Consider the following 18,995-nt stretch of genomic DNA (forward strand, 5'->3'; position numbering starts at 1 on the left):
GTCATGGAGAACATCTCTGAGGAAGGCGGACAGCTCTGTGACTCTGGGCTCAGCTGGGCTATCTGACCCCAGCCAGGACACCAGCAGACCTCCAGAGTCCGGCCTCGGCATGAGCCGCTCTGCCTCCAGCCCCCGCCTCAGCTCTGAGGCTGACACCAAGGTACGCAGGCGCTCGCGTGATTCATAGGTTTATACACTCGGGGGGGGGGTGGAACAACAGGTGGCATGCAGGGAGCTGATCAGTGAGGGTAATCATTCCATGTGCAGCCAATTAGAGCGAGCATGCATCAATCAAGACCTCGGTAGGTGAAACAGTGGGTCATTTTCTGTGCTGCCGTTTCTGCTTCGTTTGTAATTGTGGCCAATTGCTTTGCACCAATTCGAGCCGTTTCCTTAAAGTGAAACGTTGAAATCATTCACACAGATTAAGGAGCAGCCACAGAAGTGGAAAAAAACAAAAAAACAAATGCTGTCTCTCAGTGCCACACTACATATTAATGGTAAATAATATGGCTTACGTGCACATTTGGCCCTATTAACCAAGACATCAACAGCAAAGCACCCATCCTCTGAAAAGTGTTTGAATTATACTTGTTTTTACTCGAGAAGGAGAAACAGTGAAAAATGGCATTCAAAGATCTTTTCACGGAGAAACAAAGTATGCGTTTATATCGTCAACAACACTTAGAGGGCAATCATTTTATACTACCTGAAAACTTAAAACATCCTCGCTTAGTTCTACATGACTTTTCAATTCAACATTACAGAGAAATATTTATGCTTTAGTCAGTTTCTGTTTCTTTTACCCCGCTTGACCAACTTCTACCGGTTTTTGCAAAGTTTTGAAAAAGTCCTTTATTTCTACTGTCTACTGCATCTTGTTAGCACACAAAGAAACATGCTGGGATAACAACAGGACACCTTGGGACACTCTCCAAAGACACATTGTTTACCTTTAGAGTTTCCTGGTTAAATTAATGTTAACAAAATGTTATAAAAAAATGTTATAAAAAATTTATATATTTTTTCTTTTTTTTGTGGAGCTTTTAATCAACTGCTTGCAAACGCTTGCACTGCTGCATGAGAAGTCACAAATTTGAAAACCTTTTTCTGACATTACATCATATCCTGTGCATCTACTGCTCTACTATTCCGTTCCACCCTTTTGGCCTGGAAGGCCCTTCGTACTAAGAGCAAAGAGGATCCTACAAATTTAAGACTGTTTAGTCTTTAATATCTAACGTGAAGGAATATGACAGCATTATTTGAATGTCTTTAAGTTACTGGCATTTTTTTTTCCATCTGTAATTTTGTTTGTCTTTGTTCTTGGAATCTTTCATGTACAGAAAAAAAGAATCCATCTACCTAACCATCTCAACCATCTTTAAATGTATGAAATACATCTTTAACACTGTTTTCTTGATCCCCTGTTTACATGAGCACATCACATCGGATGTTCTGTGAGCGAGCACACCAACCTTCACTGTAGTTTTTACGCTGCATATACTGCGATGTTGGAATTTACTCGTATCACCCACCATTTTATTTTACTGTTAATATATTTTTTTCGTTCTAGTGTTTGATGGCAAATATAGTCTTGCTAGGGGGACTTAATTATTTGTTGTAAGCAGTGTTGGGTAAGTTACTTTAAAAAAGTAATTAATTACTAATTACTTAGTCAATATTGTATTTAAAATGCTTATCTAATTACTGTGTCTGAAAAGTAACTTAATTACTAAATACTTCTTAAAATCCCTATAAACCTTGAACTCTTTAAATAATAAATACATTTTTTAAAGACGGAGACTCTACAGTACGCAGCGGTAGCATCTCTTCCACAATGTAGCCTGCAATCCTTTTTTAAGCTCACCTTCAGACGCTTTCTGTGCTGCTGAAGTAAAATCAAGTTTTGCCTGCTTAGCAGGAGTTGCCGCGGTGTTATCCATAGATGATGAACAAGGATCACTCGGAAGTGTTTGTCTATGCTCTCGTGTCAGGCGCTTCAGTAGATTACTCGTGCTATTAACAGCAGCCGATAGTTTTTTCTCCCCAGGACATAGCTTACATATTACTGTAATATTCTTGTCTGCTTGTTTCAGAAAGGTGAAGAGACGGGAATATGTCCATTTCATAAAACAGCCACTCGCTTCAGCCGAGTCCGACATCTTCCGCTTTAGAACAGCGGTCCCCAACCCCCGGGCCTCGGACCGGTACCGGTCCGTGAGTCGTTTGGTACCAGGCCGCGAGAGTTGAGGCTCGGGTGTGAAATGTATAGTTTTCAGGGTTTTTCTCGGTTTTCAGCGTTATTTTGTTATCGTTTTTATCGTTTACTCGGTTTTCCTGGGTCTTTTCAGGTATGGTTTATGCCCGACAATATTTTCATGGACCGGCCTTTAAGGTGTCGCGGATAAATACAACAAAATAAAACTAGTACCGGTACTGAAAAAAAGAAAATTTATTCATACCGGTCCGTGGTGCAAAAATTGTTGGGGACCGCTGCTTTAGAATAAGACTATGCAGCAAACTGGCGAAATGATGTGCACCTGCACTGCAACGATGTTAAAGCGGCAGAGTTTACTTTTACGTTTAGAAGACAAATTATTGAAATTAAATAATGATATTCAGCCAGTTTAATTATTTTACAATGTAACGCAAGTAAATTGTAAGTAACTGTAATTAAAATACCTAAAAATGAACAGTAATTAGTTACTCTACTTTTTCAGTGGAAAAGTAATTTAATTACAGTAATGCATTACTTAGTAACACATTACACCCAACACTGGTTGTAAGCTGCCATTTGCAACAGGCTGGATTTAGCATTTACAATGTGATCAGATGCAGACTTAAAAAGAAAGCATTAATATTCAGTATGAAACTGAGAGACAGACTGCTACATCTACCCAGGTTGGTGGGTAGAAGTAACACAGCTGAAGGGATGGGAACACTGGGACTGTCACACCTGCATGCAGACAACAGCTGGATGAAGGATTACTGGGATTGGGCTGAGGAACAGCATAGCGTGTACACACTCACACACACACAGATATACACAAACATACGGACGCACCAACACACTGGCACTGACCTGCGTGGGCGGACTGGTACCATGGGGATATGCGAAATGGGCTCAATAACAGGAGTCTGTTTCTCTTTCTCGCTACGTAACTGAAGAGGAATATAAACAGACATAAACACAGAGAGCACTCGCCGCTGGAACGCCATCAATCATGACAGGTCTGTCCGAGCAAGTGAGATAGTCACAGTGCCTTGTGTGTGTGTGTGAAGACAGACTCACAGCGTTCTGCTTCTTCTGCAGCTCCTCCAGAACGTCCACGAGGTTCTCGTCTGCAACATCTAAAGGTGTTTGTCCCTACAAGGACAGCCACAGTGATCAGAGATGGCACATGCTAAAGCTCCAATCACAGACTGAACTGCAGAGGGAAAGCTTGTTCGCCGTGCCCTCACCACATTGTTGACGGCACCCATATCGCACATGTTGTCAACCAGCAGGCTGCACACCTCCTCCTGCCCCCAGTGAGCTGCTGCGTGCAGAGGCGTCCACCCGTCAGTGTCGCTGCAGTCCACATCCACCCTGCACTGTAACAGTACCCTGAGCGAGGTGAGGGAGTTGGGAGGAGTGGAGGTGGGGGAGAGCACAAGGCTAAGAATAAAAGCCGTTTGACTTGGCGTGGTAACAAAATTAAACAAAAGTCAACAAGCTGCTCTTATGTGTGCACTTATGCTCACTTCAGGACTTCAATGTAGCCTTTGGCAGCGGCGACATGTAGAGCCGTTGCCTTGGTGTTTGGGTGAGGTGTGAGTGTGCCGTCTCCTGCCAGCACCGCCATGGCATCCCGGAGCATGATCCTCTCCTCTTCCTTTCGGGCCGTATCCACGTCTATTCCTGTGACAAGCAGTGACAACCTCGAGTTAAGAAGCACTTCAAAGCATCTAAAACTCCCCTTCCATTTAGATCTATGATGAGTGATGACATCGGGGTTACAAGTCAGGTTTAATGTACTCTAACTTAAGTTTTGTTTACGAAAAGCTTACAGGACAATTCTGTAAGTAAAGCATCCCACACACAAAAAAATAAATACTTGTGCGTGTAAATTTATCTCATACACGTCATCTGTGCTCCCGGTTGTATTTGGATCTCAGCTAACACGCATTCGACAGAGATAAAAGCACAAGCCTGGAGTCCAGAACAATTAAGGTCACAGAACATTTGGTGCACGGCGGCTGTCCTTGTTTCTTTGCCTCCTTTTGGAATGAACAGGAAAAAGGAAAAAATTAGGTTCTGAGGCTCCATATTTATAAAAAAAACCTGAAGCCTGAGCTCTGTATGATTTCCTGATTATTGCTGCTTGTGAAAAACTAACGCAACTGGCACCAAAGCTGTGGAGGATCATCAGTATAGTTAATTCCTTGAAATACTCCCAACATCATCGCTTCGGTTGACTAACACATGTGAGCTCACGTTTGTTTTCAGTCTTCTAACTTCAGTAAGATTACTGACTGTACATAAAAGTTCTCTTTTAATTTGGCATCATCACTCATCACACTGAAAATTTGATTTTCGGTTACAGGATTGCAAGTTTGTCTGATTAAAGGACCTAAAAATACAGATAACACGGAAACGCACAATATCCGATTACAAGCAACCTTGCATTTGTGTTGATTCTACACAAAAGTAGGGTTTATATTGTCTTTTAATTATTAAGATGGATGTGCACATCCCAACAGAACTGACAACCTTGAATCAAGCCCCCGTGCGCTCACATTGGGAGCAGTTATCTTGCACAATTGCCCATATTTCTCGTGTGCTTAACCTTAAAACTGAGGAAGCGTTTCAAGGCTAGGATCTCAATCGATACTGTGCCCAAGTCCAGCTGAACTGTACCTGGAGCCACATCCTAAAGTGCACTAGAGTACGGCACCCAGCAATCACAATAGTCAAACAAGCTAATGTGACTGCATGTTATGAGTCACTTAGAGGGAGGACACCAGAAAGGTGGAGAGGAGAGGTTCCAATTCTCCCGTTTTTGTTGCTTTTACCTTGTTTTTTAATTTCAGCTTTCAGGAGCCTTTCCATTGCATCTTCTGTGGCAACATCCAGAGGAAGCTCTCCCTCGCTGTTCACTGCTCCAACATGAGCACCGTGTTCTATCAGATACCTTAAAAAACAAAGATACATTTGTCAGATAGCAACGGTAAAACCTGAATGGAGGATAAACGAGTTTTCTTGGCACCCTCCGATGAGCTTTTGGCCTTCAGTCAAAAGGAAGATCACTGGTTCACTGAGTTTAAAATACATTTTTATTCAAGTCAAGTAACACCGACTGTTAGCCTTAAATGTATGTCGACCGATTGTGCAGTCAACCCTCTCTCCAGAAGGCCAATCACGAGCCTGGGAAAACCCTGAATATGTGTGAGTTTTATGTGTGTTATCTAACACTGATTTACGTCTGTGTTTTCTAATCCCTCAGCACCACTCGGCTGTGATGTGACAAAGTGATGGTGGTCGACACTCACTTAGCAATCTGGATGAAACCGCAGGAGGCTGCAGCATGCAGAGGAGTCCAGCCCTCGTTGTCTCCTCTGTTGACGTCGCTCCCGTTCTCCACCAGGAACTGCACCATCTCAGCGTTTTCATCAATGCAGGCCTGCCAGAGGACAAACGTCCGCATGATTGAGTGCCGTGTACAAGTGTTTACTGTTTATTCTGACATTAACAAATGGATGCCAGTCTGAGTACAGTTTCAGTACAGTAGAGGAGGTCTCTGACCCACTTCACCATGGTTCGTTGCTAAAGGCAAAACTCCAGAGTCTTCCAAAATCTGTTAAACTCAACCAAAGCAGCGGGGCTAAAACAATGACTACTGTGTCTCCTTGCTGTAATGACTTTCTGCTAAGTGGGTTGCTAAAAGCCCTCAAGTACTTTCCAAAACAGTCATTTTGCAGCACAAGTGAAACAGCGATTCTATTTAGCAGCTTTTCCTCAAGCTAGGTCGAGCAAAGAATCTAAGTGTGATCAAACACAAGTCCCGGGATAAATCCCACGAGGACCTCATGAGATTTTGCTATGATAGGTTACTTTGATTTAAGTTAATATTTATTAAAAAGAGCCAGATGGAAGGTTCTTGTACTGAATAAGTGTTTTTTTTGGCTGCTTTTTCACTCATTTTCAGCTGACGGTTTTCAGAGGAATGTTTTTATTTGGTTTTTTAAGCCACTTAACTCTGACCTATGAATCATTCAAAAACTAACTCAAGAGATAAACACGTTTTGAATCTAAACGTAACAGTCAACTTCACCAATAACCACTTTTAATTGGCAGCTATTAGCTAACGACAACATTTCCCGGCATGGTGTGCAGTGTGTCCTTAAACACTGAGGAAACAGAACAAGTGAATGACAAAAAGGAGATGTGGGTAGCTTTAAAAAATAAAAAACTGGCAAATGGACAGTCTCTTAAAGTCATGGCCTTAAGAAATAAGGAAAAAAAGAATCCAGCCGAGACCAGAAAGATGGATCTGGCCTTTCATCCATCTACTGTTTGCTCTGGTCTCATCAGAACGGTGGCTGTCAATAAGCCATTTTTAATTAAGGGAAACAGGGAGAAAAGCCTGAGGTATGCACCAAATTACACAGGAACTGGACTGAAAATCAGTGGCAGCACCGATTCCTCACGCCTGATGGATTGACGGATCCAAATTTGAAGCTTTGAGCTCAAAAAGGCAGCCAACATCCAAAGAAGAGCATCGAATGTCTTTCAAGAAGCCTGGAGAACAATTCCTGAAGAGTACTCAAAGAAATGATAAGAAAGCTTGCCAAGGAGAGTTCAGGCTGTGTTGAAGAATAAAGATGGCCAAACCAAATACTGACTTTCAAAGGCATTAAATATGAACAAGCTTCATTTTTAGCTTGTATAATGTATTTCCATGCATGTTTGCAAATGTTTCCGTATCTACCACTACACCAATTTCACATTTTCCTATCAAAATATAAAGAAATGAGCCGTAGCTCAGAATCTGTGCGAAGACCAGGGAGTAACATAAGATTATGCTTTTGTTATTCTTCATTTTTGGGTGAAAACTGATGTAGACACTGACTTTATAAATAGCATTATTAGTTAATTTACGAATGTCTTTTAATTACAGGGACGCACTGATATATTAGCTCACATTCACTAATGTTTAACTGTCAATTTAGAGCAGCGTAAATGTTCACTGACTGAACTTTGCAGCACTCCATAATTCCATTCACCTGTCTATGAAATATTAGTAATGCTCTGTGTTTGTGAGTCTCTACTTCAAAAGTAAGATAATAAGTAAGACAATAGTTTACTCAATATGTGATATTATGGCAATTTTGAACATTTTCCTATATTCTGAGTATTTTTTATTTAATATTTGCAGAAAATTTGCCTCCTATCAGGTGACCTACGCAATCGTCTCGTAATCAAAAGCGGTCGTGAGCGTGCAACGCCCTCGAGCTCTGAGCAAACATTTAGTCACCACAAGTTGCAGTCGGTTGCAGAATGTGAAAAAATGATTTTCTAGTTGCAAGGAGGTTTCTTTCCTATTTTAACTTGTGTAACTTTGAATTAGGATGCGGTTTTGTCATGCTGTGTGCGTCCAGTGTTGGACGATTTTTTCAGTAAAGTCGCTTTAATGCAAGTTTGCTCGGCTAACACCATCTCGGGAAGGCGGTGCATGAGATGAGCATTTTCATTGATTTGATGATAATATCGATATTTGGTGTCCCGGTATCGGTACGATATGAAAAATATCATGACATTATGCTGCCCCACGGCTATTATAGCCTACGACTAAAACTAGGCGGGAAATAAAATATTTTAAGTAACAAAATAAAATCAAAAACTACACTTTTGAAGTTTTTGTCTTATTTAACTTTGTCAACAAAATCAGCACGAATAGGCTTTGGTAAATACTTTTGTGTTTACTGGAAAAACCACATGTGTGGCTGTGAATCAGGTGTTTGCATTGTGATCGCCGCCCTGAGCTTCTGAATAATTACAGAACACTAAAACTAAAACTGGCACCCTCTCTGAAAACTAGCTAAATTGAACAGAAGAGAACGTTTTCAATCGTAAACAATGAAACCACTCTTTATTAAAAGAGGGATCATGGTGTGCCATCTTTTTAGTGGGTACCTGTTGGCAATGAAGCTATTCCTCTGTATTTTATCTCATATGTGCATGTATGCAAAGACAAGCTGCTGCAGACTCACTTTGGAGGAGTTTTCGACGATGCTGCTTCTCCAAAAGGAGAGCGATTCTGAGTGATCAATAAGTGAAACCAAAAGTGACGGTCCATATTTTAGATACAGTGCCAACACAGTTTCTCCTGCTCTCTCAGAGTTTGCATATATGTAAACATCTGTAATACTCTGAAATACAAATGAAGTTAGAAAAAAAACTTTTCTTTTTTTTTAAATAGCTGTCAATACATTTCAATAAAAACTACAAATGTTAACTTCATGAAGAAGGTTGCAAAGTCATACGGATTCCTCCTCTGGGGACTACAGTGTTTATTTAAACATTATAATAAATTTAGTGGCAATCTACTGCGTAGTTGCCGAGATTGGCCTGGGCCAATGCGCCACATAGCCAGTGGCATGGCTATAAATACTTGATAAAGGTGGAGATTTATCTTTTTGTGACTCTGAAGCAAAGCTGAACTGAATACTAACAACAAAATGATTAGTTTAATCTAATCTGCACTGGTGTCTCATTTCACTGATGTCAGCAGGTGAGATGATATTTACTCAAAAAATGTGACGTTACCGAAGCAGTTCTTCTGTGGGACGTCACAGCGCCAAGTGTCTGTAACACGTACAGAAACGTCTCCATCAGGCCTGTCTTAAGCCACCTAAGAGGCTTTTCTTTTAGGCTAAATCAACTAATCACAAAGCTGGGGAAAGCCTCCTCCTTCCCTTTTATAATATGAGAGATTTAGGCAGGTAATGCATGGGGAAAAAAACAAAAAACAAAAATGTGATCATTGTAAGAGCTGAAAATGGGGCTCAGCAACAGCCGGAGCGGGGGGGCGGGGGTCGCCCACTAATGGAGTGGGTGCTCTGAGCTGAATGAATGAACAGTGGGTACTTCTGGCACCCTGCGTGTGACGACGGTCCATACACACACTCTCAGCAGACTCCTTCACTGGGTCATCAAGTGACTCATTGTGAAAATCGCCTTTGACAACAGCAGTTTGTGCTGTTTGAGGCATGTTTTCCATTTCTTCATCTGAAATCCCTAAAGTCCCCTCCATGGGGAACTGGCAAAGGGAAGGAGAAAGAGAAAGCAAGAAGAGGAGGAGGAGGGAGAAGACAGAAAAGGCTTTGGATGAAGAGGATGGAAAGTTTGGAGAGTGCGGGCCCTATATTTAATTCGAGTTTCCAGGCAACCGATGAGCAATAGGGGGAGAGAGGGATGGAGGGAGACCACACTGGGTGACCGGTCGGACATGTGGAGCCACCAGAAGACTCATCTGAACCAGCCGTGGTGGGGCAAATTCACTAAACTGCCTCAAAATTGGGAGGGAAAAACCACATCTGCATGAGCACGCAGGCCAGAGGACTTCGAAGCAGATCTTTTCTGTATGTTCTCAGGAATCCTGGTCAAAACTCATCTGACCCTGCTTTCACTTTATGAGATGAGACAGCAATGTGTTTACCACACAGTGCCATTAAAGTGGAGGAAATGCTGCATCACCGAGGGCCTGTGTGACAGTGATGGTGTCCAGAGTGAGCCTGGGTGTTATGACTTAAGTCAAGAGCAGGGACAAGAGGAGGACTTGAACATGCACCGAACAAGTCCAGCCTATCTTCGATTCATGAACGCAACAATCACGAAAACTGCAATAATAAATGCAAGGGTGAAAACTTCAGTTATAATGCCCTCCTTCTTTTCTTTTTTGCTTTAAGACCTTTAGATAGGACGGTGAAACTCTCTCTCCCACTACTTTCCTGACTCTTCGGCAGGGACTGTATGCCACAAGCCTGCCCATAACTGTCTAAAAATGGTCCACCAGGCTCTTTGGTTTTTACCGTCTGCTGCCCTCTCGTTCGCTTTTTTTTACGCCATAAAAAGAAGCCTGTAATTTACTAAATGCAACAGTGCGGATCAGACAGCCTCCCAACGGGCTAATAAACCAAGTTTGCTAGTGTTAAACAGGCCAGAAACTCTTCCCGGACTTTATAAAACAAACGCACAGAGGAATGAGTGATGGATTACAGGAGCTGCTGGGCTGGAAGTACGTTAGTGGTCCATTTTACCTGTGAGTCCTCTTCGCTGTGAGGATCATTAAGGGATCAACGCTCAGCCCTTTTCCCTTTAGATGAGCGACAGTTGTAGCAACTGTAGCGATTAGCTCGGGCAGAAAGGAAAACTAGCTGCTGACAGTTAGAGGGGCAAAACTTCCTACCTGGTGAAGCGCTGTCAGTCCGTCTACGTTAGCGTGGTTGATGTCAGCTCCCTGTCGGAGCAGCGCTGCCACCTCCTCCCGGTCTCCGGCGGAGCAAGCAGCCATAAATACGGCTCCTTGGGCGAACCGAACTTTCGCCCGGCGCGTTCCGGAACCGCTCGAGATTTCGCGGGACTCCGAACCCGTCTGATCCGTCTCTGAGCCCAGCCATCGCTGCAGCTGATCCTGCCGTCGCTGCTTGGCAGCTTCGGACCGGGAATGGTCAGTGGCCGCCATCTTCCCTGGTCTGTCCCGGACAGATTCAGCTCATGGTACGAGAAGAGAAGCGGAGTGCCGTGTTTGGATTCCGCACCCCCGCCCTCAACACACCTCCCGGACTGCGCCCCCTGGCGGACAACACGACATAGCGAACTTCTGCGACTGAGTGGCAGTTCTGCGCTGCCTTCAGGAACTACTCGGAAGTTTCCGTGTTATTTTTTTTTTTACCACAACCACATCAATTTAAGGGGGAAAAAAGTTCAGACAGTTAAGATGACTTAAACCACACAATCAAAGAAATAACACAGATTCCCTTTTAATATTTGTTATATTATATATTGCAACACAAACACAAAATTATATAAGTAAATACAACAGTTCATGCTGGAACCGAAAACATCTTGGGATTTTATGTTTTTCTGTCATATTATTTTAATGCTCGTTTTTTTCTTCTTTTTTTTTCTTGTTTTGATCTTTATGAATAGAATAGAATGCCTTCATTGTCACTATACAGATGCATCTCCTACTCAGTGCAAACATGGCGGTGGGGGGTAAATACATATGAACAGTATTTAGACAAAAAAAGAAAAAAAAAATATTATTATTATAATTTATAATGTTATAATTGGGCAGCACGGTGGCACGGTGGTTAGCACTGTTGCCGCACAGCAAGAAGGTCCTGAGTTCAATTCCACATCAGGCCGGGGTCTTTCTGTGTGGAGTTTGCATGTTCTCCCCGTGTTTGCGTGGGTTCTCTCCGGGTACTCCGGCTTCCTCCCACTGTCCAAAGACATGCACTTAGTGGGGATAGGTTAATTATATATATAGAGAGAGAGAGAGACAGAAAAGTAAATATGTAAATAAACAGCGTTTTGTATTGTTTGGGTTATTGCACATGGAATGTAGTTTTGCACAGTGGTGTGTTTATCAGTGCATGTGCATGTGTAAGTTAAGGGTAGTTATGGCTAATAACTGGATGATACCAAGTTCACCAGCTTTCTTAAAAGGCCAGAAGTGATGAGACTTATGTGTGACACGTTTTGCTATTATATGTGAACAGAATGGGGGGGATATTCAAATACTCCTCTAACCAAAACAACAATAAAAGCTCCTCAATTTGACCCAAAAAACAAACTCCTTTTTTTGTACTGCAATAATTTAACATATTTTAAATTAAATCAGAATCAGAAAGACTTTATTTATCCCCAAGGGGCAATTAAGATACAACAGAGCAGCATGACGTTAAAGATAAGGACAGGGCATAAACAGGCAATAAGAATGAGTTGATAAATACACAGAATATACAGTATATACACAGTTTTAGAATTAAAGTGACTGAATAAGTGAATGCAGTGCTGTGTTATGTTAGTAACTCAAGAAGAACTCAAGAGTCATGCACGTTCATGCAAATATAATGGAAAAGGGGGATAAAAAGTAAAATATATATTCTTGATACTAACAAGAATGTATTTTGTTTGCATATGTAATATATTACCTGTCCAGAGGATACAATATATATCACTTGGATTAATTGTTTTCTGTATGGCATTTTCAGTCTCTTACCACAGACACAGTCACAGACTAGACTGTAAGCTGCACAGATTCTGTGGCTGTAAAACAAACCCAAATCATCACCACTCCACTCCTGATCTAATCTGAGATTGTCTTATAAATCTTGGCTTTTTTTTTCCAGATACAAATGTCATGGTCCTTTTAGAGAGAAGAGCATTTCTCCTGAGAAAACACGTCATACTTATTTAGTCTTTTTTAATTGTTCTCTCATGAACTTAAACATTTAACATGCTAACTGAGGTCTGTCTAGTCTGAGATGTAGCTCTTAGTTTTTCATAGTTTCTCTGAGCACTTCACAGTCTGATGTTGGGGTGAATTTGCTTGAGTTTCTCAATAGCTACTAGCAAACAGGGAAATTGTGGCAGCTTTTCTTTTGTCCTAACATGGCATTGTCCATGTTAGGACACTATTTATGTTACCCTTTCAGTTGCTGTCCAACTGTATCCTGCTGTGTTATTTTGTCCTTGTTCATTTCACTGCGGTATTTTTCTTCTTTTCATTGTCAGCTACAGGTTTACAGGCTAATGTGAGAAGAGGAATATGAAGACACAAATATTGATCATCACTTTATTTCACAATAACATACATATTTTTCTCTGAAACATTTTTTTTTTAACATCATTTGGCACTCATTTTGCAATTATTTCATTGAAGGTTAAGGCACAGCATGGGAGTAGATCACACAGTTAAAGATGCAGCACACAGTGCAAGAAGAATTTTAACAAGTAGGTTGTAACCTACGAACAAAAGGCACAGTCAGATTAATGGGACTTCATAAAAAAAAATATCACATTTTTGATTTACTACATATGCACTAAACATGTAGCAACAAATCAAATCTGTCAACATTCAATGCTAAATATTTAAAATCATTTATAAAAAAGCTTCAACTTACATCTAAATAAATCAAGATGATCAAAAAATATATACGTGATTTGGAAAAAGTAAAGCACTTTTGTATTTTTCATATAAATAATTGTTAATACATAAGGCATTGCCATTAAAATGAACCAAGAAACATAAAGTGTTGTCTTTCACACTATGCATTGACACTTGCATCACATAAATGGAGTAGGTACATGTACTAAACAGACTGGTTCATCAGTCGTTTTGCCCTCTGTGTAGCAAAAGTTACTTAAAGCTCATGACTGGATACAGAAGGAAAACTCTGATTAACTACTGGTCAGCACTCCACCAAAAACATAAACACACACCTATTTTAACCGTGCAACCTCAAGTGCTCATTCTTTGTTTCCAACATCCTGTAATTCAAGTCTGTACATGACTGAGCACATGTGCTAAGTTTAAATGCACTTCTGTAGACATACGATCATGATGTGTGTATGGCCTTACAATAGTTGAGCAAAAACCTCAGTTCAGCGTCATGCACTGGTCCAAAGGCATTTAATACAAAGTTAAGTGTAAATATGTGAAACAATTAAAATTTCCAACCATTAGAAAATGGGGACGATCATATTAGAAAGATCTTCTTTCAGTCGAAAATACCTTAACATGAGGAAGAAGACAGATCTTCAAATCTGATTTGATGTTCTCTCTATCAGTACTCTTAGCAGCTACTGGTAGTTTCCAGAGTTAGCATCATTTGGAAGATTAAGACAACCTGTGTGCATTGTGAGACCTTCAGAGGAAAGGTCAGAGGAAAGGTCAGTAGCAGAGCTGTTATCTGGTGACATCATTCCAGTTTTGAAGGAGCCTTGCAGATCCATGTTGATACAGAGCACATCTGAAAGCAGCTGCCTCTTGTAGTTTTCCAGACGCATGAAGACATCCTGGACTGAAGAGCTCCTCCCGTTCACCCAAGTGGGAAACAGGCTTGGGGAGCTGAAGTGGGATGGGATGGACTTGTAGTGGTGCAGCTCCAGTTGGCAGAACAACCTAGTATTCATGAGAAGTATTTACCAGCATGAATATGGAGTAAGCTGTAACTGTGTGATTTTGTGTTATTAAATCAGGTTTAGATACAAAAAAAAAACATTTTTATGACAACGAATCAAATGCAGACGTGTGAACGAGGAGAGGGAATCTGCAGTTAGTGGCTCTGCTTCACTTTCAAATTATCATATAAATCCTAAAACCTCACTGTAGATCATCTTCTGTGAGCTACACGGCAGATAGCTACAGCAACCAAATGATACTGTTGCTCTGTAACTGCTGGATGTGTCAACACGGTCAATTTATCAGACAGAACAGGGATTTTTAGTCGCTACTTGTTTCTGCTGCCCCCAACAGGATCACATAACCAGTTACTGTAGGTTTAACCAAGTTGAAATTCAGCACTGTTCATTCACTGTATGAAGCAGATCCAGTTTTGGGGTTTATCAACATGGCATCATAATGACCGGCGTGGTAAATATGTGGCATAAATGGATGGCAGAAACAGTAAGTTAAAGCTTTGTGTAACTGCAGGGCTAAACCTACCTGGCAGATACACTGCGGGACAAGCGTCTGGAGGTCTGGCGAAGAAAACACTGTAGGATTTTCAATAACTGTTCTTGAATCCACACCACATCTTCCTGCACATCTGGCAGCCACTCCAAAAGTCTACACAAGGGACAAACGATTATTAGTCACCAGAGGACATAGTCGCCAGAATCAAAATCAGAATACTTTATTAATCCCTGAGGAAATTATAAGGTTACAGTTGCTCCCAGACAGTAAGAGCAGTAACTGACTGAACCAACTTAAATAATACTATAAATATTGCAGTAATAGTAAAATGGTGCTAAGATAGATTTTCACTGTATGCACTCTAAGTGAAATACAGTTTAAAGGTAATTAGTTCAATAAAAGGGACTGCATGTACAAACAGACAGACGTAATGAAGTCCTATAGCACCTGAGAGTCAAGGACATAGCAGACTCCAGGGTGAGAGTGTAGGGAAGCATCATGGCTGTGGCCATCCTGACAGGAAGCAGGTTGCTTAGCGACTGCGCCAGGCTCCTCCTCTCCATGCAGGCCTCGACCAGAGCTGCAGAGGGAGGCAGAGAGACAGAATTACCCTCCTCTGTGCAAAACTACAAAGAAACTACACAAGTTCTATCTTATGACATATCAAATCGATTTTTTTCAGTACAGGGAAAAAAAGTCTTATTTTTCCCTGTACTGAAAGTCTTATTTTCCCACAAGACTTGCAGTGACGTAAAGGTTTGAGCACTTTTACTCTGAATTTGTGCTGTGACTATTATAGTTAGCAGAAAATTTGCTGATTTCCAAAAGATGAACCATGCTCTTTTTAATTTTAAACTAAGATAAGGGTTTTATAAAACAACTGGCACTAGAATAATCACCTCAGTTTTATGCCTTTACCCATGGGTTAGAGGTGCAGTTCATATCCAAGTCTGCCCTGATTTGACCTTTAGCAATTTTATCATTTTAGACATTTGTATAAATGTTGTACGAATTCTTCATTAACAAAAAAACACAAAAAACCCAAATGTTTGTTGTGAGGTCACAGTGACATTTAAACACAGAGAGTTCCTCCATAAGTTCAATTTAAAGAATTCACTCCAGGTATTCCTGAGATATGACACAAGACGTCTAGTCACGAAAACATAAAGATCTTGGCCATTGCTGCCTCTTTTCTGGAAAAAGAGTAGCAGGCAAAATGTTTACAAAGGTCTCAGGACTTTAGTTAGATTTACAAGGCTTCACAAGGATCGAAAAACTCAGCTGGCTACATAAAGGCTTACAAGCTGTGATTTCTCCTAAAGAGAGTTTTAATATGAACCAACTGTGCAAGATGCTAAAAACTTTGTTTGAAACTGGGAGAAATGGAACAAAAAAGCAACATTGCTTAACATTTTAAACATTAAGTCCTTGCATTATTGTTCACAGTGACAAATATTTTAAAGATTATTAAAGATTATTAAAGGAGTTTTAAATTGTTTTTAATCTCTAGATATATTTATCCACTACCCAGGCAGATGCTGCTTTCAGTTTACACTAAAAGGTTCCATTTCTTGCTTTGTCACAGTGTACCAACTTTTCAACTCAGTCTGTACCTTCGGCATCATGTTACCTTTGTGCAGAGCGGGAGGAAGGTACTCAATGATCTGCTCATCGAAAGAGGCGCAGGCATAAACCTCCAATGCTGTCTCTTCCACCTGGGACTTTTCTTTGTCTTCACTTTTATTTGCGTCCTCCTCTTCACTGACTTCCTCATTTTCTTCTTTGTTAGTTAGTAGTGATCTGTCTGTATAAATTCGGTGGAGATTAAGCAATCCTAAAAAGAAGAGAAAATACCAGAGTAACTCATTTAATCTGGGACCATCTGTCAGAGTCATTTCTTAATAAAATAAATAACTTAACGAGTTCATAATGTTTAAAATACTTGTGTTGCTAAGTGTCACCTTAGTAAACTCATGCTTTGAGTTACATAAAGCTAACGACTAACGATAACGGCTAAGAGACGCCAAATCACAGGAAAAATCAGTCTATTGATTTGATCACATAGTCATCGGAAGCACAAGCAGTGATAGTATATCTGGCTGATAATGTTTGTACATATCTCAGAGCCAGGGGACAAAAGATCGATTCGACTTGTCAGTACCAATCAGAAGAAGCTTTGAAGTAAGTTGCCAGATCAACAACCCTTACCATTTCTCTTTAAAAAATGCAGCGCGTCCGTGTATCCCTGTTTACACATGGCCTTCATTACCTGCACTCAAAACAAACACATAGAGTTATCTCACATGAGTCAGAGAGGTCCACTGAGTTCACTCACTGAACCAATCAATTTGTCGGCAGCTGTGTGTGTATCTCTATGTGCATAGATCCGGAAGGCTGTAATCAAGCTACATACCATTGGATCTGGAGGAAAAAGTGCTCTGGAGACTCTGTAGAGGTTTTTGAGAGTGAACTTGATGCTTGTGTTGGTGAAGCGAAGCTCGTGCATGTTGGTCGAGGTGTCTCGGGGGCAGATGTCGCTCTCTCCTGAGAACGGGGACACGGTGATGGTGTTTTTTAGCTCGTACTGAGGGAGGTTGTCTGAGATTCCTCCATCAACGTATCGCTACACGAATAAAGAAAAAAAACCATCAGAAAATCTACAGAAAGTAACACGTGATTGACTTTAAAGGACTCGTGTCCTTACAGCATTTCCTAAACAGGATGATGATAGGAATGACATAATATCCCGTGTATTGACTAATCTGTGTTTTTATTGAAGTGGAGGCATGGCAGAGGTTTCACACTGTGTCAACAGATAAGATGTGGATGACATCAGCCATCTGAACTTGAGCCACTGAGGGTTAAGAGAGTTAGAACGGACTAACTTTCAAAGCTTGTGTCTGCACCATCATATTTGGCTCTGCTACTCTCTAATTTTGGTCACAAGCTCTGCATACAAACAAGAGCACGTGAGCTCCAAACAAACCATCACAAAGGCCACGGCGAGCAGTTGGGAACGCTGGTATTGCTCAATGATGTTTCCCAGAAAAAAAACCTTTGTTCTAGAAACATGGCCAGCAAAACTTCCCCCTTTAGTGTGAGATCTGCGACAAACACTAACTCTGCAGGAATTTTATAATCATTGTTTCCAAGCACATGCCATTCAGAGCAAACACATTCTCAGGGAAGGGAGGCCCCTGACAGGAGCACTTACAGAAAGAAGAAAAACTGCCAAAAGTCACAGCAAAGCACAATAGAAGGAAACACGATGTGTAATTCAAGCAAAGCAGCAAAGCGGACTCGCCATGACATGTTTTAAACATGCTGTGCTTCTATATTCCAACATTTAATATCTTCTTAGGGAAAGATTTAATTAAATATTCCAAAAGCAGGAACGTGAGATTAAAAGAAAGGTGCACAGGTGCCAGATAAGAGTACATTTACTTACTACTCCTTGCAGTGTGGGAGGAATGATGCCACAGTACACTGGGATGTAGGCACTGCAGACACACGCCTGATTTGGAAAACAAATAATAAGAAACAACGTCTGATTACTAATTGTAAATGGAAATACAGTTCTTTGACTGCTGGAGATTTTCTGATTGATTTAAATCAAATCAAGCAGACTGCAGCTAAATAATACTCTCAGCACATAAACGCTGTGATATCAGAAATTATTATTATTGTTTTTCTGGTCTTAAAGGATATTTTATAATAACATTAACTAAAAAATTTTTTTTTAAAACTAGGGCTGCAGCTTGTAACTTTTATTATTACAATATAACAACCTACACAACAATTCAAGCACAACATATCAGAAAATGGTGAAAACATTGTGTGTCATAGTCCAGTGTAGCATCTGCATATCATTTGTTTTGCCTCAATAACAAAGGAGCTGCAGTGGAGATGAATATTATGTTGCAGCAAGCCTGCTGATCAAAGTATTAACACTGCATACCTGCACCACTTCCTCCTTGTTGTTGAACTGGGTCACCAGGACGTTTTCTCCATCTGTAACTCGGGTGAGAGAGATTCCCAGCCTCCCACTGGCTCGATGGTGGCAATCAGCTGGCAGAGTGCGTCGCAGCATGTGTCGCACGATCTTCACCAGGTTAAAGGAAGGATGCATCGGCCCGAGGAACCGCTTTCTCGCATCTTTGGCAACCTCAATGATGCTTGCACCAGCCTCTCCTGTGAAACAGGGAAACAGACATTGGCGTCTGGGAACTGTTGTGCGCTTTATGACAGAAAGTTTTGGTCCTTTTGTTCGAGACAGGTTAATGGACATCAGTGTAACATATA

At 41.0% G+C, this 18,995-nt stretch overlaps 2 protein-coding genes across 2 annotated transcripts in view; both read right to left on the reverse strand.

The window, feature by feature from the left end:
* The window catches only part of zmp:0000001167 (protein phosphatase 1 regulatory subunit 12A), a gene marked incomplete in the record, with an annotated part of 20,081 nt that extends 9,228 nt beyond the window's left edge, over positions 1 to 10,853 (reverse strand). The window contains 7 exon segments of the mRNA XM_042228450.1: positions 3,086 to 3,165; positions 3,296 to 3,370; positions 3,466 to 3,610; positions 3,748 to 3,904; positions 5,059 to 5,177; positions 5,536 to 5,666; positions 10,455 to 10,853. Of these exon segments, the coding sequence (XP_042084384.1) occupies positions 3,086 to 3,165; positions 3,296 to 3,370; positions 3,466 to 3,610; positions 3,748 to 3,904; positions 5,059 to 5,177; positions 5,536 to 5,666; positions 10,455 to 10,730 (983 nt within the window).
* A 1,984-nt stretch (positions 10,854 to 12,837) lies between these two features.
* pnpla2 (patatin-like phospholipase domain containing 2) overlaps positions 12,838 to 18,995 on the reverse strand; it is a 7,154-nt gene continuing 996 nt past the window's right edge. The window contains exons 2-9 of the mRNA XM_005941674.3: positions 18,652 to 18,884; positions 18,142 to 18,207; positions 17,107 to 17,316; positions 16,902 to 16,962; positions 16,324 to 16,527; positions 15,141 to 15,273; positions 14,724 to 14,846; positions 12,838 to 14,180 (exon numbers count right to left, since the gene is read on the reverse strand). Coding sequence (XP_005941736.1) covers positions 13,859 to 14,180; positions 14,724 to 14,846; positions 15,141 to 15,273; positions 16,324 to 16,527; positions 16,902 to 16,962; positions 17,107 to 17,316; positions 18,142 to 18,207; positions 18,652 to 18,884 — 1,352 coding nt within the window. The 3' untranslated portion in view covers positions 12,838 to 13,858. The remainder of the gene's footprint in view (positions 14,181 to 14,723; positions 14,847 to 15,140; positions 15,274 to 16,323; positions 16,528 to 16,901; positions 16,963 to 17,106; positions 17,317 to 18,141; positions 18,208 to 18,651; positions 18,885 to 18,995) is intronic.

The sequence above is a fragment of the Haplochromis burtoni genome, unplaced genomic scaffold (genome assembly GCF_018398535.1).
Source record: "Haplochromis burtoni strain Fernald_Lab_line unplaced genomic scaffold, NCSU_Asbu1 Contig_324, whole genome shotgun sequence".
NCBI classification, from domain to species: Eukaryota; Metazoa; Chordata; class Actinopteri; order Cichliformes; family Cichlidae; genus Haplochromis; species Haplochromis burtoni.